Consider the following 26,560-nt stretch of genomic DNA (forward strand, 5'->3'; position numbering starts at 1 on the left):
GCTCACTTCCCCCTCCTCTCCTGCTCCGCCCCCCTTCTCCTCCCCCTCCCCTGCTTCCCGCGAATCAGATGTTCACGGGAAGCCTGAACAAGCAGCATGGAGGCAGGCAGGTAAGCTGGGGCGCGGAGGGGAGGGGAGGTGCGGCTGGCTCAGCAGTTCCCGGTCCCAGAGCGCGGCTCCCTCCAGCCTGGTCCCGCCGAGCTCCCCAGCTTTGGCTCCACAGCTCCAGCCCGGCCCCTGCGGAGCCGGTGCTGGTTCTGGCCCCCGCGGTTGCGGTTCCAGCCCAGCTTGGGCCCCGCGGAGCCGGCACTGGTCCCAGGCGCTGCAGCTCCGGCTGGTCCCAGGCGCTGGTGCTGGGCCCGGCCCCGCGGTTGCAGCTCCGGCGCTGGTCCCGGCGCTGCAGCTCCGGCCGGTCCCGGGCGCCGGTGCTGGGCCCTGCCCCGCGGTTGCGGCTCCAGCCGGTCCCGGGCGCCGGCTCTGGCCCAGCTGGTCCCGGGCGCCGGTGCTGGCTCTGGCCCGGCCAGTCCCTGGTGCTGGGCCCGTGCCCCGCGGCTCCAGCCCAGCCCCTGCAGTTGCGGCTCCAGCCCGGGCCCCACGGCGCTGGCACCAGTGCTGGCTCCGACCCCGCCGGTCCCGGGCGCCAGTGCTGGTCCCGGCCCCCGTGGTTGCAGCTCCGGCCCAGCTCGGGCCCCGCAGCGCCAGTGGCAGTGCTGGTCCTGGCGCTGCAGCTACGGCCCAGCCCGGCTCGGGCCCCATGGCGCTGGTGCTGGTCCCGGCGGAGCGGCTCCAGGCAGCGCTGTAAGAGAGCAGGGAGGGGGTGTTGGAAGAGGGCAGGGGAGTTTGGGGGGTTGTTGGGGGGGTGGATAGGGGTGTGGCGGTCAGAGGGCAGGGAACAGGGGGATTGAATGGGGGCAAGGGTCCTGGGGAGGCAGTCAGGAAGGAGCAGGGGTTGGATGGGGTGGCAAGGGGCAGACGGGACAGGGAAGGGGGGTGGTTAGGGCACGGGTCCCGGGGGGGGGCTGTCAAGGAATATGAGGGGGTTGGATGGGGCAGGAGTCCCCTGGGGGGGGGCATGACCCCCCTCCTGGGGTGAGGAGGAGGGAACCGGTTGTTAGTATTTTGGCAGCTCATCACTGACTATAAGCATTGGGCAAGAGAGAATATACCCTCCCATATCACTGAGTATTACAGGGAGCCCTAAATTAGAGCTTCCCCATCCAGGGGCTATTGCTGCTGCAGCAACCTAGAATATGGAGGATTCAAGCCACTTTTGTCCCTTCTCCCCCTGCAATGTCCCTTCTGTGCTCTGCCTCTTGGCAGTCATTTCTACATTAATTATAATATAATTAATTAGACTCTCACCCTTGTTCCTTTAAAGAAGTTATAGTAAAGTGCTGGTGATTGTAGAGATACATAACACTTCTCCTGTGCGCCAGAATAAGTTCTGTGGACATGTTCTGTGCCACAGGGACAGCAGTTCTGGGTACCTGGTACTAAAATATATATTTCTGGGGAATTCTGCACCACTCTGCACGTGCAGAATTCATGTCCCCCAGAGATTTATTTGCTTTCCTGCAAAAAATGACTTTCTGATGGGGAAGCAAAGGGAAGTCGCCAAAGCAGTCACTTGACTCTCCCCAACAGTGTGAGCATGTCGTTTCAGGCACCCAGAGCAGCCAGCAGAGAGGTAAATCACTGCAGGGGGCAGGGCTGGGGACTCCCCGGCCAGTGGCTCCTATCCTGCACTGGCTCAGCTGCTAGTCCCAGCTGGGCTGGTGGTGGGGAGGACAGGACTTCCTTTTCCCCTGCAAGGAGCAGCTGAGGCCAGCACTGGGTCAGACCCATACCCAAAAAACTTACTCCAGCTGCAGGAAGCTCCGCACTCTCCCCCCTCCCCCCACTTCCTGCCCCCATCACTTCTCAACTGTGGAGGGAGGGATCACTGTACAGGGAATCACTCCCCCATCCACCCAACCCCCATGCATCCAGACATACATACACCTTCCAAGACTACCCCCCTGCATCTGGACCCCCACCCCTGCACCTGGACCACCCCGATGAGCCCCCCTGCACCCAGATCACCACCCCACTGAGCCCCACTGCTCTAGCACCTGGACTCCTCCACTGAGTCCCTCACACACAGATACTCCTGCTTGAGCCCCATTCCTCCACGTCCAGATCCCCTCTCCCTGCTGAGCCCTGACCACCTTCACCTGGTCCCCCCTGCCAAGTCTCACTGCCCCTGCACCTGGAACCCCCCCCATCAAGCCTCTGTGCATGAATATGCCCCCTGCACCCACACCATGTGCACCCTGCACTGAGCCATGTGCACCCAGATTGCCCCATACAGAACCCTCTAACCCCATACCTGGATCCCGCCACGCTAAACTCCTTCACACTTGGAATTGTGCCAGGCTGAGCCTGCCTGCCCACACTTGGTGTGCCTGGCATAGAGTTGCCTGGTGTCCACTTTTCAACCGGAACACCTGAAAAGGGACACTGGCAGCTCCGGTCAGCAGTGTTACAAGTCTGGTCTAAGATAGGCTCCCCACCTGGCTCCGTGAGGCTCCCTGGAAGCAGCAACAACATGTCCCTCGGCTCCTAGGCAGAAGCACGGCCATGGGGGATGCCCCCGCCCCAAGTGCTGGCTCTGCAGCTCCCATTGGCTGGGAACTGCAGCCAATGGGAGCTGCGGGGGCGGCACTTGGCAGCATGCAGAGCTGCCTGGGTGCCCTGCACCTTGGAGCTAGGGAGCTGCCCAAGGTAAGCACCACCTGCACCTCTCATCTCCTTCCGTTCCCCAACCCCTGCCCCAGTTCAGAACCCCCTCCCACACCTCAAACCCCTCAGCCTGAGCCCAGGGCCCCCTTCTGCACCCCAGACCCCACCCCTGCACCCCCAGCTGAAGCCCTCAATCCCCTGCACCTCAACCCCCTGCCCCAGCCCAGAGCCCCCTCCCATGTCCTGAACCCCTCATTTCTGGCCCCAGCCCAGAGTCCGCACCCCCAGCCAAAGCCCTCACCCCCTCCCGCATCCCAACCCTCTGCCCCAGCCTGGTGAAAATGAGCGAGTGAGGGTGGAGGAGAGTGAGCGACACAGGAAGGGGAGCTGGAGTGAGTGGGGGGTGGGGCCTCAGGGAAGGGGCGGGACAAGTGCAAAGCCTCATGGAAGGGGCGAGGCGGGGGGCGGGGCAAGCATGTTCAGTTTTGAGCAGTTAGAAAGCTGGCAGCCCTAGCCTTGCATGAAGGGACAGGGCCCTGGGGACCCTTGCGCTATCTCAGGGTCAGGTGCAGTCTCACTGCCGAGTCCCTGTCCCGGGGCGTGGGCTACGGGGTGATCGCCCATCTCTGTGCCGGTAGTGGCCTGTGCTCCCCACTGCCATCTTGGAGCCTCCACATTTACTTATTGACAAATAAAATGTACAGAATTTTAAAATATTGTGCTCAGATATTTTTGTGTGTGTGCGTTCAGAATCCCCTCAGGATTGAATACGGGGAGTTGTTAACATTGTAAGAATAGTCAGAGACCACAACATCAAAGTTGTTAATTGTTTGACGCCTGCATGATTTTAACATTCAGTGAGTAATAGATATATTTTGGCTCCTCTTTTCTGTTGGCCATTTGGGGAGCTGGCATGTAATAATAATAATCGGGTGGTATATATTGATTTTGTTTTCAGGCTGTTTTTAAGGAGCAGGATAGCTTTCGTGTATGTAAAATATATGGGTAGTTCAATAGGGTTTTTATATATTTAAAACTTTGTTAAATATTGTTTGGAAAGTTGTGAAGAGGCTAGACGTTGTGGAATGTATAAACACACACAAAATATAGTTTGTGAGGTGCATTGAGTGTCTTTGGCACTAAATGTAACATTAGCATGGTGTATTTTTCCAACCTATTTGACTGCTAGTTTGCAAAAGCTGATGAAATGGGAAAAATCTAAGATGAGGAAGCCTCAGGAATCCTGGAACAAGCTGACTTTCTGAATAGACAGTACTTGTGACCCTGCTTTGATTCCCAGGGATCACGCTTCTATACAGCAGTAATGTGATAAATGAAAGCTCTGAATGTTTACAAGCTAACAATTAGGCCTCGTAAGCACCAAATACCATTTTAATTCTGTGCATTGAACCTTAGCTAAATACATTTCCAATTGGGAATGGATGGCACCAGCTTCCTTTGCCGGCCTAATAATTGTCACTGTAATTGTAAAAACCGAGTCTTTGCAGTTGGTTTGAATAGGAGGCAGCAGCTGCATTCTCAGGTGATGAATTCATTGTTCTGAGTGCTGCTGTGCTCATTCCCGTGTTGCAGAATTTCCTTAATTCTGGTGCTTTTGTAGCACACGAAAAGTCTTAGGTTGTGATGAAAACTGGGCCACCTCTAAATCCTTAGATTGTGGAAACAGGTCTATGCAGCTTAGCTTTGAAATGAATTGACTGGAGGAGATTTATCTTACTACAAATACCAGGACACACCTGCAGCTACATGAGAGCCTGTCACCTGGCCTTCCTCTCGGAGCTGGGAATGTGTCAGATAAATGACTTTGTGGAGGCGGAGGTGAAAAGAGATGAAACATCCATGTCATTCACTTTGACTTGTTAAAACTTATTATCTATTCAGAAACACGGAGCTCTTAAAGTCAGGGGGACCCATGGGGTCGGGGTTTATAATAAACAGCATCGTATATGTACCATACACTCTAATCCAAGACAAAAGGGCAAAGTGCTCCAGTCATAAGCAAAATATATTATGAGAAAGGAGGAAAAGAAATGTGCCATGAGAAAAATACTTTGTGTCCAAATGGGGATGTCGGTCATAACTCACATTTATATTGAGCCTTCTCTTGTGTTGCTATCCGAGTGCTAAAAGGCTTTTGTTTGGACATGAATTTTTTACACTTCATCTGCCACTAATTAAAAATAATAATAAAAATGTTAATAGTGCAGTTGCGCTACCTTTTCACATTCCCCTCCGTCGGATGTGACCTTTTAACAGCTGCGAATAGGTGAGATATCACCCCTAGAGTAAACTAGTACCATACCCACATCGGTTCCTAATGCAGATGGGATGGAGGTGGAATAGTCATTTAGAATACTTAAAATGCAGATGTTTCAAGTTAGCTCTAATTCTCAACCCCAAATTCCTCTCCTGGCTCTTGGGTGACATTCACCACCATAGCTGTGGTGTTTTATTAAGCTGCATGTGTGACATTTTATTTAAATTATGTTTAGTTTTTTTATTCTGATGTAAATCTAATAACCTGTATAAAGCTCTAGGTGCCCTGACATCTAAGATTTGCATATATGCAAATTAGCTCATACACACACACACACACACACACACACACACATATACCTATATTTTTATATGTATGAGCTACTTTGCGTACGTGTAAATTATTTGAAGACTTCCAAATCCTCCTGCCCCAAGCAGAAGCAGGGCCAGGATGTATAGCTGCATAGAACTTGGCCTCTGTCATTGAGCTAGATGAGATGAGAGGGAGTCTGGTGGCACATGAACGGGTGAGTGCTAGCAGGTGTCTGAGATGCGCAGATGGGTGGGAACTGGATGGTGCTTGTGACTGGTGGTTGGTTGAGTGCTGAAAAGTGTCTAAGGGTGCTGGATAGATGGTGGAGTTGAGGGAGTCTGGAATTGCTGATGGGCGTCTGAGGGGCTGGAAGGAGCTCGGTGTAAAGCTGGTGACTTGGGGTAGGTCTACACTTACAGCGACGTGTACAGTACAGACGCTGCATGCCCAGCTAGCACAGGTATAAATAGCCGTGTGTACAGCAAGGCACATGTCTGATGCCTAGGACGTATACCCTACATGGCTCTCTTCATGTCCATGCAGTGCCTCCTAGATATTGTTGAGTTCTGCAAAATGACTCAGCTTCCGGGAGGTCTTCGTGCCTTGAACATTGTTGATAAGAACGCTGTGGCTTGGCTTGACCGGATTGAATACGCTAAATATAGGGCCTCCTCTTTTGTCTACACACTATTTTTAGCAGTATAGTGCTGGAGCCTTTCCCCTCTGCAGTGAAAGACTCTGGAAGTGGAGAAAGGCTCCAGCAGGGGAGAAGCAGAGAATAAAGGCCTTCCACTGTGGTGGGTAGCTCCCCACCACAGTGCGTGTGGACGTAGCCTGCTTTTCACTGCAGCATGTGTTACACGCCACTACCTGTGTAACCAAGAGTAGGCAAGGTCTTAGTGAGGGTGCTGGTAGGAAGGCTGTTGTCTGGAGGGCAGTTTGTGGGGAGCTGGAAAGTAAACTGGGGCTGAAAGACTTTGTGAGGTTTATTTTGAATGTGTAAGTGGGACTTGTGGTATATGGGACTTTTGCTTGCTCTCTGCATGGGGCAGAATGTTATTCATAGAATCATAGAATCTCAGGATTGGAAGGGACCTCAGGAGGTCAACTAGTCCAACCCCCTGCTCAGAGCAGGACCAATGCCCAACTAAATCATCCCAGCCAGGGCTTTGTCAGGCCTGATCTTCAAAGCCTCTAAGGAAGGAGATTCCACCACCTCCCTAGGTAACCCATCCCAGAGCTTCACCACCCTCCTAGTGAAATTTTTTTTCCTAATATCCAACCTAAACCTTCCCCACTGCAACATGAGACCATTACTCGTTCACTTGGGATCAATCATAGTGCTCTTAGGACTTGGGTGAAATAGCAGCCAGTAACAACCCCTTAGACTTCAGTGAGGTTACTCCTGACTAGCCCCATAGTAAGAGGAGAACAGGGATGTATCAGACCAACATCTCACGTTTTTATATGTGACTTTGACTCTTTAGCACCATCCTTGCCCTGAGGTTGTTAATGCTCCAAGTCTTAGTGTTGGGTTCAGAGACAGAAGTTCCCAGAAGTTTGGGTGGCAGAGCGGCGGGAGTGGATCTGAGCTCATCACTTCTCTTAGGGTGGCACTCTGTGTAAATATTGGTGTCAATATAAAAAGCGTTGTTGTGTTGTTATGTAACACACCACTGGGGACAGTGATCAGTGATGTGCTTCTTCCATGGGACAAAGGCGCAAAATAATGTCCCTTGTTCACGGCCGCTGCAGGTGGCGTAAGGATATCTGCTGGGACTCAGCTGATGTATGAAGTTACATAATGTTTTCAAGTAGGAGACTCACAAATGTCCTTACAGGAGGTACAGTGACACCTAGCAACCAAAAAGCTTGAGTTCCCGTCGCAGCGCAGACAAACCAACAACTAATGAGCAAAGAAAGTTACTCTGTATTCAGAGCACTTTATTTGACTTCCAGCTTTTAAAAAAAAAAAAAAGCAATGCAGACCAAATCCTGTGCTCCTAAAGTCACTTGGGAAAGGCTTAACTGGTCTATGCCAAACTTAAAAAAACTGTCCTGAATTTATTCTCTTTTCCCCTCTCTTTTCACAACAAGCTGATCAATTACCAGGGCATTGTGCCCAGCTCTCCAAGTGTGAATAATTCCATGACTGAGAGTGTGACATAACTGTGGGCCAGACTCTCCTTCTCACCCAGGGGATGGGAAGACCATAATGTACTTAGACCTTGGCTCCAGAGACTCCGGCTGAGGCCCAGAATGTAGGGAAGATGGCCAGTTACCACTTTTACTCACTTTCATTTATTCTAAGTATTTAAGTTGGTTAAAAATAATCACATCCTTAAAGATGAGGGGCCAACTCCATCCCTTAGGTGTAAGCAGACACCACCCCACTGACTTCAGTGAAATGGCAGCCACTTGCCCCGGGGTCGAATTTGGCCCATTCATGATTGGTGTCCCATGGAACATAAGTGAATTTGGGCCTGCTGGTGTGAAATAGTGGGGGAAGATGCATTTGGGGGTGAGCACTTTGTTCTGTCATTGTTAGGGCCTCAGATAGCATGGTGACGGGCATGGCCTTAGCAACAACTCCATGGCCTCTCTCAAGCTTCTGTGCTGCTGGGACACTTTCCCCTGTTCTTGGATCTTTGAGGGTGGGGGACATTCTGTCATTATATTCTCTAGTTGCTGTCATGCATGAGTGGGCGGGGGTGGGATGGCTTAAGCCCCATTTATCACTGGTTATTTTTGGTGTGGGGGAGGGCAGGATTCTTACTCCTTCTCCCGGTCTGCTTCCATGACCCCATCGCTGTAGTATCTCCTCAGTGGGCCCAAGGGCTCTAGGGAATTGTGCCACTTTGGTTTCCCATTGCTCTCCACTCCCAGCTTACACTTGGGAAAATCCTGCTTTAGGAAGCTCTTCTCCTCAGGGAATAGTCCCCTTGCTACCTCCCTGCTTTGAGCTCATTCTCTGGCAGAGGGACCTGCTTGGGCAATGTCATGATGGAAGGGGCTGGTGGTGTATGGTCCCTCTTTGAGTTATTGAGCCAAACCTGCACCCCTTTAACGCAAGCAAAACTCCCAGTGGAGCCAGTGGGGATCCTGGGAGCCAGGTAAATCAGCAGGAACTTTGCCGCAGTAGAATCTGTGTAAGGGCTTCAGGATGTGGCCTGTTCTTCATAGGGCAGCACGTCGGTCCCCCTCCCTCTGTTCATGGTACTGATCTCGCTCCGTTCTCCTTTTCAGGTACGACAGCTTTGGCCGCTTGACCAACGTCACCTTCCCCACAGGCCAAGTCAGCAGCTTCCGCAGCGATACCGACAGCTCCGTGCACGTCCAGGTAGAAACCTCCAGCAAGGATGACGTTACCATAACAACCAATCTGTCTGCGTCAGGCGCCTTCTACACCCTCCTGCAAGGTGAGCCCAGGGACTGCCCCTACCCCACGTTCAGCTGCACGCCAAGGGTTACACAGCAGGAAACACACATCTTAATTATCCCAGCACCTGAAAAACCTTCTGCCCAGCACCCTGCACACCCACTCCCACCCACTTAACAAAGCAATAGGAAACATTACAGGGCTCGCTGTCAGTTCTGCAGCTGTTTTCCACTTGGTTCTCAGTTGGTTGCCTAGCTGGGCAATGCTATACTCCCTCGTCATTGCCATTATTATTCAAACCCAGGGGCTAGCTAAACCTGACCGCTCCTCTGGTAGACCCTGTTACTTCACTATTTTAATGGCTTCCCACTTAGAGTCACTGTGTCCCCCCGCCAGAGTAGGTTTCAATTAAGGAAGCTGTGTATTGGGGATTGTCATTCTTTGTGCAATTTGCACTGAGCACCCTCCAGGGAAATGACCAGTACACGGTCCCTGCCCCCGAGAGTCTGGGTAAGGCGTGGAGGGGGGCAGCAGGAAGGAGGAGTGAGTGATGAGGGGATGTGTGCAAGGTGGGAAGTTAGCACAGTCACTGCTGCCTGTGCTGGGCCAGATCCGCAGCTGGTGTAAATCGGCACAGCTCTGCTGACTTTGCTCGGAGGGACAGGAGGGAGGGGTAAGGTTAGGGAAGTAGGAGGCGGAAGAAAGAGGTGGCAAGGCAAGGGAGTAGAGAGAGAAGGAAGGATGAGGTGGGGCACTGTGGTGGGAGCAGAAGTTACACTCCAGAAATGCTTGTAGATGTCGAGAGTTTTCTTAGGGCTGAGGATCTGAAGCTTAGCCCGGCTCCCCGGGGGTCAGGGCCGTGCTCAGTCTCGGTCCCTGGGGCTAGCAAGCCCTCTGCATTCCCCACTCCCCGCTGGCTCGGGTGAAGGGCCAGCAGGCTCTGTCTCACCCTACTCCGCGAACTCCTTCTCTGTGCCCAGTGAAGATGCTTGTGGTCAAATACAAGTTTTCACCTTTGTATGGAAAGAGATGTCTCCGTCAGCCCCAGTCAGCCCAGGAGTCACGGGTATGCTGGTTCCTTAAAAACCAGCTCTCTGGGTGGTTAATTTCCTCTGTTTTCTATAGTTAAAGGTAAACTCCTGCATAGGAAACAGCTTCCTGTGTCTGTGAGCACCTTCCCTGGCCACTGAGAAAGCAGTCTGGGACTCAGGCCTCATCAGGCTGTACCTTCCATTGCCCTAGGGAATAGCCGGTGTGCGGCGACTTTTCCTTGTGCACCACAGAGCACAAACCAACTGAAACTCTAACTAGCCCAGCCAAAAATCCACGCATTAAGATGTCTGGCAAATACTCAGATGTGAGGTTGGCTTCACCTCAGGAACCTAATTAAGCAACAGAACCTGCTGTTGGGGGCTCTTTAGTGAGATAATTGACTGCGATGTGATTTATGCCTCCCGAGCCAAAGGCCAATAAACTGCCCAATAAATCTCACTGCGGCATCCCCCAACAACACGGGACAAGGCAGGACAAAAGGCCGTTTTTAATAGTTTGAAATGACAGACGGTGTTTTTAGTTCACAGACCGGATTGAGCGGGGAAATGAGCTTTCCCCAAATGAAGTGAACTTTCTGGTACGGTAGCTTTCTTGCAGAGTCTGAAGGGTGTGTGCAGTCCCACCAGGAACAAATCCCCATTAGCCGTGTTTGCAAGGACCACCTACAGAGCAATTCTAGGCCAGGGCACAGTTGGGCAGCGCACTTGAAAAGATGCAACAATACTTTTCCCTGGCTCAGCCAGAACTGGCTTTCTGCCAGGGGACAGAAAAGAGGCTTCAGGAAGAAATTGTTAGCGAGAACAAGTCTGCACGTTGGCCCATAAACCAAGCGCGTTAGCCTGCCAGGTGCCTACACACTCAGCTAACTCACAGCGTGGAGTGAGATTATATGGTAGAGGTGGTGTTATGTCTTCGGCCCAGGGGTCTCCCAGGTAGAGACCACAGAAAATTCCAAAACAGCTAGTGCTCAGAGGGGGAACCACACGTTCCAAGGCAGCGGGACAGTGATAGAGAGAGCAGCACAGGGGTGGCCGAACAGCGTTTCTGGAGTATGCCGTGTGCAGATCAACCAGCGCTTGACTGAGGAGCAGCAGCAATTTACTGTTTGCCACTCCACAGTAGTGGCTCTGGGGGTTTTAAGACTGTCTCTCCCTCTCAGTGGTTGTTCAGGAGAGAACATACGATACTGACAGAACTCTTAGCATGAGCCCTGGTGCAGAGCTTCATGATGAGCCCCAAACTGGCTTTGAACCTTTCAAGAAACCCGGACTGAGCTCTGAGCAGACTCAGGCTGAACCAAACGCAAAACTGGGCTGATATACGGTTTGATGCAGGACTCAGTGTGACACTGAGCGGAACCAAAACTCACACTGAGGCTGGCATAAAACCCTGCTCACAAAGACAGCTGGATTTCACAAAGCTCCAGGGAAAAGCCCTCTTGCTAGCTCTAGGGGAGAGTCTCCATCAGGGTAAATGGTGAAGGTAGAAGATCCAGAGTTTTATTCCCCGGGCTGTGTGCTACTGATGACCATGCTCTTGGAGTTGGATGCACCAGTGGATGCTGCTAATGTGGTGATGGGTGAACATACGGTGTCCTGAGATTCCCATGGACGGCGTCCCCATCTGTGCAGCGTAAAGCTGCCAGAGGCAGCTCTATCACTTCCTGCACCAGAACCCCCCATCCTGGTGAGGAAGAGGGGGGATGTCGGATGTGAGGAGGGCAGAGGAGCAGAGTGAGTCTCTGCTATGCCTGATTCTCCACTGGCATAAGTTAAATTTGCTGTGCTGCAGCTCTTATGCCAAGTCTGGGCAGCTGAGAATCAGGGAGCCCTAGCCAGTCCCCTGACAGGCCTACCTCTCCAGTGCCCCTGGGGTCTCAAGGTGTCGGTGTCTACGGGCCGGATCCAGAGCCTGTTGAAGGTCAGTGGCTTTAACTGTGCCATTTGGATATTCAAAGGGCTTTGGATCTGCAGTCCTGGATCACTGCAGTATTGGATACGCACTGGTAAATTCCAGTGTCATTGCAGTAATCGTGTCAGTCTGTCGCTTAGTTATCTGCATGCATTTGGCTTATCTGGTCCAGCTGAGATCATTGGAAACCTCCATTTGGCTACGGAGGGCACTGGATCAGGCCCATAATGAAAGAGACCAGCCAGCTTTAGGCTTCCTCTCCTATGTATCCAGTTGTGCCATTTGCCAATATATCCTAGCCTGAGGAGAGATGATAATTCTGCTCTGACCTGCTTTCCCCTCGAGCTGCAGGAGAGCAGCTAGTGAACAAATGTAACTTGCTTCAAAATGGAAAAACAGTTTTCATGAATTTTTTAAGGAATTTTTGTATTCACAATTAGGTATTTACAGCAGCCAGGGAGACAGAGATGGTAGCATTCCCCAGCCTTCGAAGGAGCTGCAGAGCTGGCGTGCGCTGCATAATGGGTTTTGTACAATGCTTTCCCACTGAGTGGAGCCCAAACCCTCCAAAGGCTTCTCCACTAGGTGCTTGGAAACTCTGAATTTTGACTGATGGTGGTTCTGCTTGGTTTTCTCCTGGCGGAGCCTGGGGAGGGAAGGCAGGAATATTGCCCTTCCCCTTCACTTCTGAACTGATGGGGTTTGAGTCATGAAATCTGTAGATCTCCTAAGATCCCTTTCAGGATCCAGTGGAGGCCATATGGAAGCCCTGTGCCTGTGCACTCGCCTGACCCACAGTTCCCACAGCAACTGTTGGTCCCTCAGAATCCTCTTTCAGGGTAGCCAGGAGCATGTCATTGGGAAAGCAGTTAGCACTGAGTTACAGTGAGAATCCCCACCGCTTGGGGTGGTGAAACAAGGCTGAGGAGAGCAGCTGGCTCCACTTGCAGAACCTGGTCTCCACCAAAGGGGGTTATAAGACTTAACATAACAGACATATTTTCAATAATGACATATCTGTGTACAGATAAATAGAGACAGATGTTTCAGGATTTTTTTAGGATGTAAAGTTATGAACAGTGGACACACATGAGCTTCAGAAGGGATAGAATTCAGGACCTTCAGCCGCAAAATCCCACCCGCCCACTCTGTGAGCTAAAGGAGTAACTCTGTTAGCTGAGTGAGTAGCAGGCTTTTATCCTTGCTGCGGCCAGCCCCTACAGGGAGACCTGAACACACATACTATGCCACAGTATTACACATTATTCCCCTGTAGTCTTGTTTAACCCACATAACAGTTTTTGTGCAAGTGTGTGCAGTCCACAAAGTGAAACTTTCTCTAGACTTGAAAGAGAAATGGACAATTCCCAAGCAGCCATTAATGGTGAACAGTAAAGGTGAGTGTTAAAAGTCATCAAAAAGCTTGGCAATAACTCAGGTAGGGAAAATAATTAAATATGGGTTTCTGTCATCTATCACTGGCTTGAGCCCGTCTCTTATCTTTCTCCAGACCAAGTCCGAAACAGCTACTACATCGGTGCCGATGGCTCTCTCAGGCTGATGCTTGCTAACGGCATGGAGGTAGCACTGCAGACGGAGCCCCACCTGCTGGCTGGCACCGTGAACCCGACGGTGGGGAAGAGGAACGTGACCCTGCCCATCGACAATGGCCTCAATCTGGTTGAGTGGAGGCAGCGGAAGGAGCAAGCTAGAGGGCAGGTTACCGTCTTTGGACGCAGGCTGAGGGTGAGCAACAGGCAGTGTGGGCGACACTTGATTTTATCTTTCAGGCATACTCGGTCTCATGGTAGAGAGGGGCAGGGCCCCGTTGCAATGAATATAATGGGGATTTTTTCTTGAGCCTGGAAGATGGACAGACCCTGTAGTTCTACCTGTGTCCCTAGCTGAGACAGCCTTTGTTACATCTCCCTATGTCCTGGCTGAGCTGTCATGGATGGCACTGCAAGTTCCCCTGCAGGTCCTGGGGATTATGGGAAATGCCACACATCCAAACCGTACATAACGGGCACATTACGTGCACAGATGAGAACGCAGGTGCACAAAGCTGCACATGTCTTTCCAGTTGCACTAGTCACTTGGATTGAACATAAGTCTGAGGGAGGGCAGTTTGTAAACCTCATTGTTCATTCAACGTGCTGTCTCTGAAAATCTTCCTGTTTCCTTAAATTTGCCACTCTGCTGACTGCATTGAGGAGCTGAGTCTGTGGGATGCTGGGAACGTGCGTTTGCGCGCCTATGGAGAATGCCATGCACACTAAAACCCCATCTTCTAACTCTTGTTCTCCCTTTCCGGGGGGGCGCAGAATTTCTGTGCTTGTGAATGACATGTTTGGGAAACACAGCCGTGCACAGAACAGTGTATTTTATGTGCTAGTAAGAGCCTCTTAGAGATCTACCCCAATAAGCCTGTAATTCTGTTGCTGATTGCTGATGAAGCTGTAATAATAATATTGACTGCCCAGCCGTATGAGCTGCCACTCCTGGAGTCGAGGGCTCTGAGGAGCTCAGGGGTAGTGCTCAGCACTCGGCAGGATCAGACCTTCTGAGAGTGATGCTCAGTGTTGGTTAATGTCACTTGAGAGCTGGGATTCGAGCAGTTATTTCTGCACACTTGGGCTAGACAGTAAATAATAACGCCCAGGGTCTCAGAATATAAATGTTCTGCTCCTTGCTTCCCTTCCTCCCCTCTTTCCTGCTGTGTGCCCCTTGCCACTCCTGGGTCATTTCTGCTCTTCACTCAAATGAACACACACTTGTTGTACACTCTATCTGTATAACCTCAGCCACTCCTGACCTCGGCCTCCAACATGAACATTACCACAGACCGTTCAGTTTCCTTCATTACCAAGAGAGAAAATTTTTGCAAGCAGAAGTCACTGGGAGCTGGGCATGTGCATCTGAACCCCCCTCATCAGAAGCTGCTTTTATGCATGTGGATCCGTTGGCTCAAATTTTCTTTTTCCATGTAATACAGAATGAAATTACCAAACAAGCTGTACTCTAAAGGATAGACTGGCTTGCAAGACCTGCAGCTGGGTAAAAGCCTTTTAGGGTTCAAAGCAGCTTTCACTGATTTCTGCCCCATCCTGGCTAATATCCATTGATGGGCCTATCCTCCATGAACTTATCTAGTTCTTTTTGTTATGCTCTCTCCTGTCGGCATAGAGCATCTTCACCAGACGTGCTGCAACGGCGCAGCTGCATCGGTACAGCTGGGCTGCTGCAGCGCAGTATACGTAGACACCCCCTAAATCTCTGCTTCCCTCCTTCTGTTTTCTCCTTTGTTCATGAAAGGCTAACAAGTGTGAGAGGAAAGTGTGTGGCTGGTGGATCTGTGGGCGGGAAATGTGACACTAACATGTTTGCTGCCATCACATTGATCGCTCTGCTTTGTACGTTCCATCCCTGTCGTCTACCTATTGTCTGTCTGTCTCTACTTAGATGGAAGCGCTTGGGGGTAGGGATTGTCTATTACTCTGTAAAGTGTCCAGCTCAACAGAGCCCCCTTCTTAGTTGGTCCCTTGGTGCTACCATAATAAACATAATAAATAATATGTTGATCCACGACCTATAACAGCCGGCATATTGAGGGTGCAGGCTGCATGGTGCAACCGTAGGCACAGACTAGTTGATCTACCCCTTTGTAAGCCTGTGGAAGGAAGAGCTAAGGAATCTATCCACCAGGGATCCTGTATATTCGGGCTTTGCACAGGGGAGAGGATGTGGCCCTTAACACGTGTTAATTTTCAGCTTCACTGATCCACTGCGGGTAACAGTGTTTGTCAGCCTTCTTCGTAGTTCCAGCTTTGCTGACCTGGCTGTTTGCTGCATCAGTCTGCAGCCCTTGCAGCAAACTTTTATCTTTACATGTCCTGCACGGACTTGATGAAAGCTTCCATGCTCTAATTGGCCCTATCGGCGCAACGGATTGATGGCCTTGCTGGTTGGCTGGCTGCAAATTCCACTCCGCCAGTAACAAATGGCAGTGCGCAGGCTCCGTCCCAAATTGGAGTGTTAGCTAGAACACTGCTCTTGATAATGCAGCTCATTTTTTTTCCTTTTCACGAGCATGAACTTTTTAATAAAGAAGGATGTAAAATAATCTCTGGCGGTGGAGCACGTGGGATGGCTGACAATTACATAGCTGTCTGCTTAATCAGTTTTATTTATTTAACCAGGGAAGCACCCATTGAAAACAGTCTCACATTCACCAGGATGCTGGCTGCAAGATAGCAGCCACGGAAACATTAGTTGTCACAACACTACTTCCCATCACAGCCTGCATTACTGCAGAGATCTCGGAGATGATGTTGCTAACCATTACCGAACAATTAAAGCATTCTAACCTCATCCCCAGAATATCTATAAAGAGAGCAAGCCCAGACTCGGGCACACCGATAACCACAGCTTATTTGCCATGGGAATTCCATGCAAGCAATATTTTTTCTCTGTGCAATTGTGTTCAGTCAACCTCTGGGGATGGAGCTCTGATCACAGATGTGCCATTTGCACTCTTATAGTTAAGGTTGCCTCTGCGTTTTCATTATGAATCCTCATTTTCAGGGCTTTATAACTCACATGCAAAGGCCGGCTCCAGAGGAAGTCGATGCGCATTACTTTGATAATATTTTTAGCTACGGGAGCCCAAAAAGAAGGTTAGAAGTAAATGCTGGTAATGAGTGACGCTGCGATTCCAAAGCAGGCTCACCTGTTTTATCGATCTATTCTGGGCTGCGAGCCTGGGGTTTATGTTAGTGTCCCTCATATTAACTGGAGGATATTTAATTATGTATAAAGGTGGGAAGAATATATTTTGGATTTAAATTTAGGGTCTGCCCACCTACATCTCAGTCCTGAAGACTCTGGTTAAGTACATGGGACCAGATTTTAAAGGTAGTTGTGTGCCGAACTCCCATTGATTTAAGTAAGAGTTAGTTGCCTTAATACCTTTAAAAATCTGTCCCACGGTCAAGTGCTTTGATGGGCCACAGCATTCGGTATCGTTCAGGGTCAAGCTCACAGGACAGAGAGTTGGCACAAGATTTAGATTTATAAATCTAAGGAAATAACGTGTTGTTACTGGGCCAGATCTAGAGGTCTGTATTTGGTCCTTAGTTGGGCAAACTTCCATTGAAGCTAATGGGATGTTGCCTGTGTAAAGACTTATGGCACTGGTGGGCAACCCGCAGACCGCACAGGCCCGTCAAGGTAATTAGGGTAATCCACTGGTGGGCCGTGAGACAGTGTTTACATTGACCGTCTGCAGGCACAGCTGCCCACAGCTCCCAGTGGCCACGGTTCACCAGTCCTGGCCAATGGGAGCTGCGGAAAGCGGAGGCTGGGCTTTTGGCTGATTTCCCGTTTCTCCCATTACCCATTTACAGTCTATTTTAAACACCGCTGCACGTTTAATTGTAGCATTATCTACCTTGGTTCCACATTAGCCCCGTCTTTTCCTCAAGTCAGACCCTCCATTACTTTTGTTATCCATCACCTTGGTGTCGTCATCAACACGGCCCTCTCTTCCTCCTATAACTTCTTTATCTGTAGATCTTCATCTTCCGCCCGCACTCGCACACCCCTGCCTCAGCTCCATCTTTGCCCATCCATGCCTTTTACTTTCTCTCACCTCAGCTACTGAGAGTCTCTCCTTTGCCTTCCCTGAGTCCCAGTTCTCCACACTCCATCATGTGCAGAACACGCCCCACCTTCTCTCACAAAAGCACTATCACATCATTTCCTTCTTCAGTCAACTCTTCTCTACCCTGTGCATTTCACGATCTCCTTTAAAACTTCCCTTCTGCTTCTAAGAACCATGCATAGACTATCTCCAGCCTGCTTCATAGTTCTAGTCTCTTTCTCCTCTGTCCTCTCTGGCACCGGCCTTCTCTGCTTAATGCCATGCAGTATTGTCCCTGCTCGTGCACTCTCTCACTGTTTGGAACAGCCTTCCTGTAGTTCCCACTCCTGCATTTCAAATTTCGATTGACACACTGTCTCTTGTCTCCTTTTGCCTAGACGAAATAATTTCTCTTCTCTCTACTGTTAGCTGTTTAACTCTGTATTCCCTCCCAAAAACCACAGGGAATTCAGAAGTGTACTGAAAAGTAACTGTCCAAGATCAAACCTAGGTCAGGGCTGAGAACTATATCTCATTCAATTTTGGAGTCCTGATTTTATCCAGAGTAGGATGGAATAACTGTCCCTACCAGCCAGCTCTCAATGTGTGTATTTTTTGTTTTTGCACAATGCTTAGATACAACAATAATGTGGCTTTATAAATTCGTAGACACACATAGCTAAACAGTAGTGTATTATCCGTTATTATCTGTAGTTCTTTGGGATACAGTCTCTGGACAAAAATACATTTTTCCTTTTACCTTTGAAATATATATGATCTGGCCTTCAACTGAAAGTGCAAAGGGAATTGAGGCCATAGGAATGTAATTACCCATGGTGGGATTGGCAAGAACATTGGGGTTAACAATCCCCACTCTTGTTGGCAATAGGGTCATGAGGTCTTTAATGACTACAGATGGTCAGGGCCTCCATATTACATTTCATAGGAAAGCCTGTACCACCAGTTGATTCAGGACTGACTCCAGGGACGAGTTGTACCTAATGAATTGTCCACACTGTTCCTTGCAGCGTCTGCAACCACGATGACTCAATACCATTTCCCTTTTTAAATGTGTGAACTCTGACATCCATGAAAGCAAGGGATTTGGCTGACCCCAGCACAGTTCAGACAAGCACCTTGCAAGCTTCCCCAGCAAAATTTTATCAGCATAGCTTCATGCAGACTTATGTCATCTGTGCTGCAGTAATTCTAGGCCCCTTGTGAGCAGAGGATGTGTGATGGTTTTGCAGTACATACAACACTGTCCTAACTGTGCACCCACTGAAGTCACTGGTTACAACTCCAGTTGACTTGAGTGGAAGCAGAGTCAGGCCAACAGTGAATATTTTTGAAAATCTCACCCTAAGACAATTAATACATAGGTCTATGTAGTACTGGGACTGATCCAAAGGAGTGTTTGGTGCGGGAGGGGGGCTATAATTTGCCACATAAAACCATCTGTGCCTTTCTAATTCTCTTTCTTCCTTTGCCCTCTAGGTTCACAACAGAAACCTGCTGTCCCTCGACTTTGATCGTGTGACAAGAACAGAAAAAATCTACGATGACCATCGCAAGTTCACTCTACGGATCCTGTATGACCAAGCAGGCAGACCGAGCCTCTGGTCTCCTAGCAGCAGGTTGAATGGAGTTAATGTGACTTATTCCCCAGGGGGACACATTGCAGGGATCCAGAGGGGAACTATGTCAGAAAGGATGGAATATGATCAGGCTGGCAGAATTATATCCAGGATCTTTGCTGATGGAAAATCATGGAGCTACACTTACTTAGAGAAGGTATGTGTCCTTTTGTCGCTTACTGACGCTACTCACTGTGTTTGCTAACTTAGGGCTAGAGTCTCAGCTGGCGTAAAATTGACTTCACTCCTTTGACTTCAGTGGTGTGACACTGATTTACACCAATGGAGGATCTGACCCTTAGAGTCTAGTACACAGACATCTATGTAATCTACCTATTTTAAGGCGCATATAACTGTAGAAGCTAAGCCCAGACGACAGCTAAAGTTAGCACCGAGTATCCCTAAAGGGCAATATTCTCCGCCCAACCCCAAGCCCCTCTTCGTGTGTTTTGACCCTGCAAAGCTTTGATTATTAAGATACAATAGTCCTTTGCTGAGCTGGATGTAATAAAATGCCTCCAGTAAAGACAAATTATATTCTAGTCAAGTTACAGATCCCACGAGTGCTAATAAAGATAAGAGTACAGTAGGGACTTATTTTGGATGTTCCACACAATGTAGACCCAACAGTCCATAAAGTCTAGCATCGTGCCTTCTGCAAAGCTCCACAGGAAGTAAGTGTGGCAGGGGCAGGTGGGGAAGGAGAGAGACCAATCCACCCAGCCGGTTATGTAATGCTCTTTTGTGGTGGGAAATGCCTTTCTCTTTGCTGAAGGGATCAGTAGGAGATTTAACCATAATCTCATCCATCCTCCTTTTAATCAATCTGTGAGCTCTTTGGGGCAGGAAATGTATCTGCCTATGTGTTTGTACAGCCCCTAGGACAGTGAGGTCCTGCATTTGGGCTCTACAATGATATAAATAATAAATGAGGATAAAGCATCAAACTGTTTTCCGGTATGTGCATTACGTGCAAGTGAATTAGGGAACTGGGTTAAGAAATTTGCGATAAGTGGCTAGTAGCAGATGAGTTTCTTTTGTCGGCAGACGGACAGGGTTGCGTGTTTGGTTTTGTCAAGCTGTTTGCCCCATGGTGGCAAATGGGGAAGTGAACTTGGGAGAGTTGGCTGGGGGTATTTTTGAATCAATCCTAACAAGTAGTCCCTGGTTCTGTGCCTTAGTCCAAACCTTACACCAGTGCCTATTACCCTTCCTCATTCTCTTCTGACCACTTCTGCTCACAGTGAAGTGAGTCTCTCGCTGTGTGTGTACCTCTCGCTACTTAAGGTTATTGTTATAAGTATTATTTCTCCTTGTGCCCACCCCCAGTGTCTTAAGTGCTGGGTATTGTACAGACACCAAATAAGGTAGAAATCCCATCATGAAGAGCTAACGCTGTACAGTATAAAACAGGGACTGAGGGGAGGGGAAAGGAGAGGATCAACCAAGCAAAGTGGCCAGATGGCGATTGGCCACATATTAGTTCCTCTGTGAAGTCTATAGGTCACTTAAATTATGCTGGCCACATAATTAAGTATGAAGTGGAGGCTAGACAAGCCATGTCCTGAAATATTTTCCTCTCTGAAAAATTTAGAATGATCATGCCTTAAAACTAAGAAAATAATTAATTCATTTTCCCCTCCAATTCTAGTCCATGGTGCTGCTCCTCCACAGCCAGAGACAGTACATCTTTGAGTTTGATAAGAATGATCGATTGTCATCCGTCACCATGCCTAATGTCGCCCGGCAGACCTTAGAAACCATCCGGTCCATCGGATACTACAGGAACATCTACCGGCCTCCAGAGGGCAACGCCTCCGTCATTCAGGATTTCACTGAGGAAGGGCAACTCCTTCACACCTTCTACTTGGGGACAGGGAGACGTGTCATCTACAAGTATGGCAAGCTGTCCAAGCTAGCCGAAATGCTCTATGACACCACTAAGATTGGCTTCACCTACGATGAAACTGCTGGCATGCTGAAGACAATAAACCTGCAGAATGAAGGGTTCACCTGTACTATCAGATACAGGCAGATAGGCCCACTCATTGACCGCCAAATTTTCCGCTTCACCGAGGAAGGCATGGTGAATGCACGCTTCGACTACAATTATGATAACAGCTTCAGGGTGACCAGCATGCAAGCAGTGATCAACGAGACACCGTTACCTATAGATCTCTACAGGTACGATGATGTGTCAGGCAAAACGGAGCAGTTTGGTAAATTTGGGGTCATCTACTATGACATTAATCAGATTATCACCACTGCCGTCATGACTCATACTAAGCACTTTGATGCCTATGGCAGGATGAAGGAGGTCCAGTATGAAATATTCAGGTCGCTCATGTACTGGATGACTGTGCAGTATGACAACATGGGGAGAGTGGTGAAGAAGGAACTGAAGGTCGGACCATATGCAAACACAACGAGGTACTCTTATGAGTACGATGCTGATGGCCAACTGCAGACAGTGTCTATCAATGACAAACCACTCTGGCGTTACAGTTATGACCTCAATGGAAACCTCCATTTGTTGAGTCCTGGGAACAGTGCCCGTCTCACCCCACTAAGGTATGACCTCAGGGACAGGATTACAAGATTGGGGGATGTGCAGTACAAAATGGATGAAGATGGCTTCCTGAGACAAAGGGGGAATGACATTTTTGAGTACAACTCAGCAGGCCTGCTCATCAAAGCGTACAGTAAAGCGAGCGGCTGGAGCGTGAAATATCGCTATGATGGCCTCGGAAGAAGAGTTTCTAGCAAAACTGCCCATGGTCACCATTTACAGTTCTTCTATGCAGACCTGACCAACCCCACTAAGGTCACCCATTTGTACAACCATTCCAGTTCCGAGATCACCTCCCTCTACTATGATCTCCAAGGCCATCTCTTTGCAATGGAGCTCAGCAGTGGAGATGAGTTCTACATAGCCTGCGATAACATTGGGACCCCTCTGGCAGTTTTCAGCGGGACGGGCTTAATGATAAAGCAGATACTGTACACAGCATACGGGGAGATCTACATGGACACCAATCCCAATTTCCAGGTCATCATCGGGTACCATGGAGGTCTGTACGACCCCCTCACTAAGCTCATCCACATGGGGCGGCGAGACTATGATGTGTTAGCTGGGCGGTGGACAAGTCCAGACCACGATATGTGGAAACATCTGAGCAGCAACAACATAATGCCTTTCAACCTTTATATGTTCAAAAACAACAACCCTATTAGCAACGCTCAGGATATCAAATGTTACATGACAGGTAAGACTTCTCTTGGTTTGTTTTTAATTAGTGTATACACAAGCTGGTTTTTGCTCAGGTAGTGGATAGGTTTCTTCTCCTTCAACAATCCAGACATTGTAGGGTCTTCCAGCCTAGACAGGGACTGAATTTCTCTTTAGAAAGGAACAGAAAACACAATAGAGTCTTCCAGACTAGAAACCAGCCTGAATTTCTAATGTAAAACAACAAACAGAATTTAAAAAAACCAGAAACACACACCAAACTTTTCAGTTCTTCTTTGCACATAAATAAACAAAAGCGGGCACAAGCCCAATATATTTTTCCTTTGCAGGTCACCTTTAACCCTTCCACAGCTGGATCACTGGCCGCATACACAGTATTCATGAAAAATTTAAGCCAAGAACTACTCATCTACCCAACAGGTTTTCTTTTTTTCTTCCTTCCTGCTCTTTTTATTTTTCCCTTTATTTTGTTTCCGATTGTTCATTTCCTCAAACAACGCCAGCTTAGTTTCTGATCAACCTCTCGATAACCCCTCTCATTTGTATATGGATAACTTTTGTTTACACAGTTTTGCGATAGAGACTTGCTTGCGTTTATAAGCTGCCTATAGGCTTGTTTCAGCAAAATGGCAACCTTTTATCATAGCAAGGCATTATAGAACCCCTTAAAATAGCAATACAGGTAATCCACCCACACGGTGAACAATTGCCTGTTAAAAGCCAGCAAAAACAAGTACCGTGTGTCTTAAATTTAATACCTAAATATGGAAAGATTAGGGACTTTCTTAATGTCAATAAGCTGAACAGATCCACTAAGCAGGTGTTTAAAAGTGAGAAGAATGGCTCCCCAAAGTGAATTTATTTCAGCAGAAAAGATTCTAAGAGACCTGAGTCACTCAGAGCTAATGATCATATGCTTTCATCAGATGGAATTAATGAGCTTACTTCTCTAATATATATTCTCTGTGTGTGTGTATTTGTGTAGGCCATTCCTAATGAGCACAGACAAACCCTTTTTAACAACCACACTGTTGTGTATTCTGCATGTGCCACATATTTGACAGGAAAGCTGTTTTAGATGGTTTTAAAATATTGTATCAGGACTCTTTTGTGTATCCTTTTGTCTATTAAAAAAAAAAGGTGACTCAGTTACCATAAGTCAACTGTATAAAACTCTTAGGGAGAGGCAAATTATAATTAATTTTAAAAACCTCTAAAAAGACCTAAATCCGCTTTTCCATATACAGTAACAGTATTGGCTACCCCAGCATTAAAAAATCAGGAGTCCAACCTTCAAAATCATCAGTTAATTTAAAATTGTGAGATTTTAAAAATAGAAAATTCTGGATTCTTTTAGAGCCTTTAGGATACATATCTTCAAGCTTTTCCCCACAGCCATGAGGGCTAGAAGCTTATGGTTGTTGTTTTTAAATGAAAGCTGAGCTTTTCAAGCAATCACCTGACTGCAGGAGTTGGGGCTTTAAGAACACCACCACATATTCCAAGACTCATGAAAAATCATGAGAGTTGGCATTAATGTCAATGCCAAGATTTTAAGCTCTCATATTTCAGTACCTTTTAGAGCAGCAAAGGTGTGTCCATGGCATGAAGCTTCCAGTTTTCATCCACATGAAACCTTACACCTGTCACTGGTGCATAGGTGACCATTGCCAGTTCTGGGCATAAGCCCAGTGTCAGTTTGCTGCAGTGAAGATGATTAGTTAAAGTTTTTGTACAAGTGATCTACACACATTTTTTATACCAGTATAACTATGTTGGTTATGGGTGTGATTTCTTACTGATGCCGTTATACCAATACAAGGCCTAGTGTGGACACAATTATACTGGTATAAAGGTCCCTGCAGCCCCTAGATGCATAGACGACCAGGGAGGCTCCGCACGCTGCCCTTTCTCCCCCCGCCCCCCGAGGATCAGCTGTGCAGCTCCCATTGGCCAGGAACTACGACCAATGGGAGCTGCGGGGCTGGCGCCTGCGGGCACAGGCAGCGCAGAGAGTCTCCCTGGCTGCCCGCACGTCTAGGGGCTTCAGGGACCTGGTGGCCGCTTCATGCGAGCTGTGGGAAGTGCCGCCAAGACCCAGCACCCCGAACCTCTTCCGGCACCCCAACTGCCCCAGCCCACACCCAAACTCCCTCCCGGAGCTGACCCCTACCACCAACCACCTACCCTAGCCCCCTCCTGCACCCCAAACTCCTCATTCTCAGCCCCACCCCAGAACCCACACCCCCAGCCAGAGCCCTCACCCACCCCCCTGCACCCCAACTCCCTGCCCCAACCTGCAGCCCCCTCCTGAACCCCAAACCCCTCATCCCCATCTCCATCCAAGAATCCGCATCCTCAGCCGGAGTCTGCACCCCCACACACATTCCAACCTGTAGCCCCCTCCTGAACCCCAAACCCTTCATCCCTGGCCCCACCCCAGAGCCTGCACCCCCAGCTGGAGTCCTCACCCCCCACATCCCCTAACACCATGCCCCAGTCTGGAGCTCCCTCCCACACCCTGAACCCTTCATTTTGGGCTCCACTTGGAGCCCACACCCCCAGCCAAAGCCCATACTACCCGGAACCCCAACCCCCTGCCCCCACCTGGTGAAAATGAGTGAGGGGGAGGACAGTGCCGGAGGGAGGGGGAATGGAGCGAGCTGGGGCAGGGCCTCGGGGAAGGGGTGGGACAGAGGCAGGGCCTTGGGGAAGAGGCAGTCAGGGCGGGTGCAAGGATGTTTCACGCCCTAGGCGAAACTTCCACCTTGCGCCCCCCCCAGCCCTGTGGCAACTCTCCACCCCCTCCCCCCCCGCCCTGAGGCGCCCCCCCGCGGCAGCTCCCCCCATCCACCCTGAGGTGCCCCCCCCCACGGCAGCTCCCCCCGGCCCGGGGAGCCGTGTGGCAGCTCCGCGCCCCAGCTCACCTCTGCTCCGCCTCCTCCCCCAGCACGCCATCACCGCTCCACTTCTCCTGCCTCCCAGGCTTGTGGCGCCAATCAGCTGTTTGGCGGCACAAGCCTGGGAGGGAGAGAAGCAGAGCGGGGCGGCGTGCTCGGGGAGGAGGCGGAGCAGAGGTGAGCTGGGGCAGGGAGCGGTTCCTCTGCGTGCCGCCCCTTCATTACTTGCTGCAGGAGGCCCTTCCCATGCCCCCCTGCCCCAGCTCCCTCCGCCTAAATGCCGCCAACGACCGGGGCGGCCGAAGATCCAGCTGCTGCGGTCGCCGCCGAAGGACCTGAAATGCCGCCCCCCAAATGCTAGCGCCCTAGGCAACCGCCTAGGTCACCTAATGGGTTGCACCGGCCCTGGAGGCAGGGCAGGGGGCCCAGCAGGGGTGTTTGGTTTTGTGCTATTAGAAATTTGGCAACCTTAGGTAGGGAGCTGACCAAAAAAAAAGCAGCCTCCTAGTTCTCCAGAGTCGGGGGTGGGGGCTGAACAATAGTCCAACAACCTATCCTCATAAAAAAGTTGTCATGAAACACAACCAGGGAGCCGCTCCGCAAACAGCATGGTGGACAGGGATACCAGAGCCTTGTTCGTGTCCTCAGCAATGTCTGACAGCACCGAAAGGATTCTGACTATTAGTGGATCCAACCCTGCACATCCGTCCGTGTACAGAGCTCTCATTGACGTTCCCAGGTTTCTACGCTGCACATCGCATATGAGGGGGATTCCTTGGCCATTGCGCTCACACCTGCCAATACACTGCTTGCGGTGGGAGGGGGCAGCGTCCTTCCTCACCCCTTGGCATGCTCTGGCTCACTTAGGTCATGCACGTGCACGCACACAGACCAATGATACAAGACTCAGGCTGTGTCTACACTTAAAATGCTACAGCTGCACGACTGTAGTACTTCAGTGTAGACACGACAGTGATGGGAGGGATTCCCCCTGTCACCGTAGTTAATTCATCTGCCTGGAAGGCAGTAGCCAGCTATAGTGCTGTCTATAGCGTGGGTTCGGGCAGCGTAGCTGCATCTCTCAGGGTTATGGATTTCTCACATCCCAGAGAGACATAGCTATGCTATTTTCAGAGTAGACCAGCCTCAGTCTCCCAGTAAACGATTTCCAAGCTCGTGTGTAGGAATTGGGAGCGTGCGGCAGGGAGAGTGGGCGGAGCAGGTATTTACGTTCTGAGAGGCCCATTGTTCAACGTGAATATTTTAGCAATCGTACACTTTGTGATGCAGAGCTTTTGCTGCCAACATCGGGAAGCCTGATGGATTGAACTGACATTTTCATTACACATGTCTGCATTAAGCAGTCTCTCTCAGTGCCCTCAAATGAATGTGCTGTGAAATGTGTTGGCAGGGCTACTGTAGCTGAAAAAAAACTGTGATGCGAAATGTACTTTTCTTTCAAAAAGAAAAAAAGGTGT

General features: G+C 49.6%; 1 protein-coding gene across 1 annotated transcript in view; it reads left to right on the top strand.

Annotated features, from left to right (window-relative positions):
• TENM4 (teneurin transmembrane protein 4) overlaps window positions 1-26,560 on the top strand; it is a 766,570-nt gene that overhangs the window by 726,727 nt on the left and 13,283 nt on the right. Inside the window, exons 27-30 of the mRNA XM_045020846.1 lie at window positions 8,558-8,730; window positions 13,165-13,400; window positions 18,793-19,089; window positions 20,584-22,198. Of these exons, the coding sequence (XP_044876781.1) occupies window positions 8,558-8,730; window positions 13,165-13,400; window positions 18,793-19,089; window positions 20,584-22,198 (2,321 nt within the window). The remainder of the gene's footprint in view (window positions 1-8,557; window positions 8,731-13,164; window positions 13,401-18,792; window positions 19,090-20,583; window positions 22,199-26,560) is intronic.

The sequence above is a fragment of the Mauremys mutica genome, chromosome 1, assembly GCF_020497125.1.
Source record: "Mauremys mutica isolate MM-2020 ecotype Southern chromosome 1, ASM2049712v1, whole genome shotgun sequence".
NCBI lineage: Eukaryota > Metazoa > Chordata > Testudines > Geoemydidae > Mauremys > Mauremys mutica.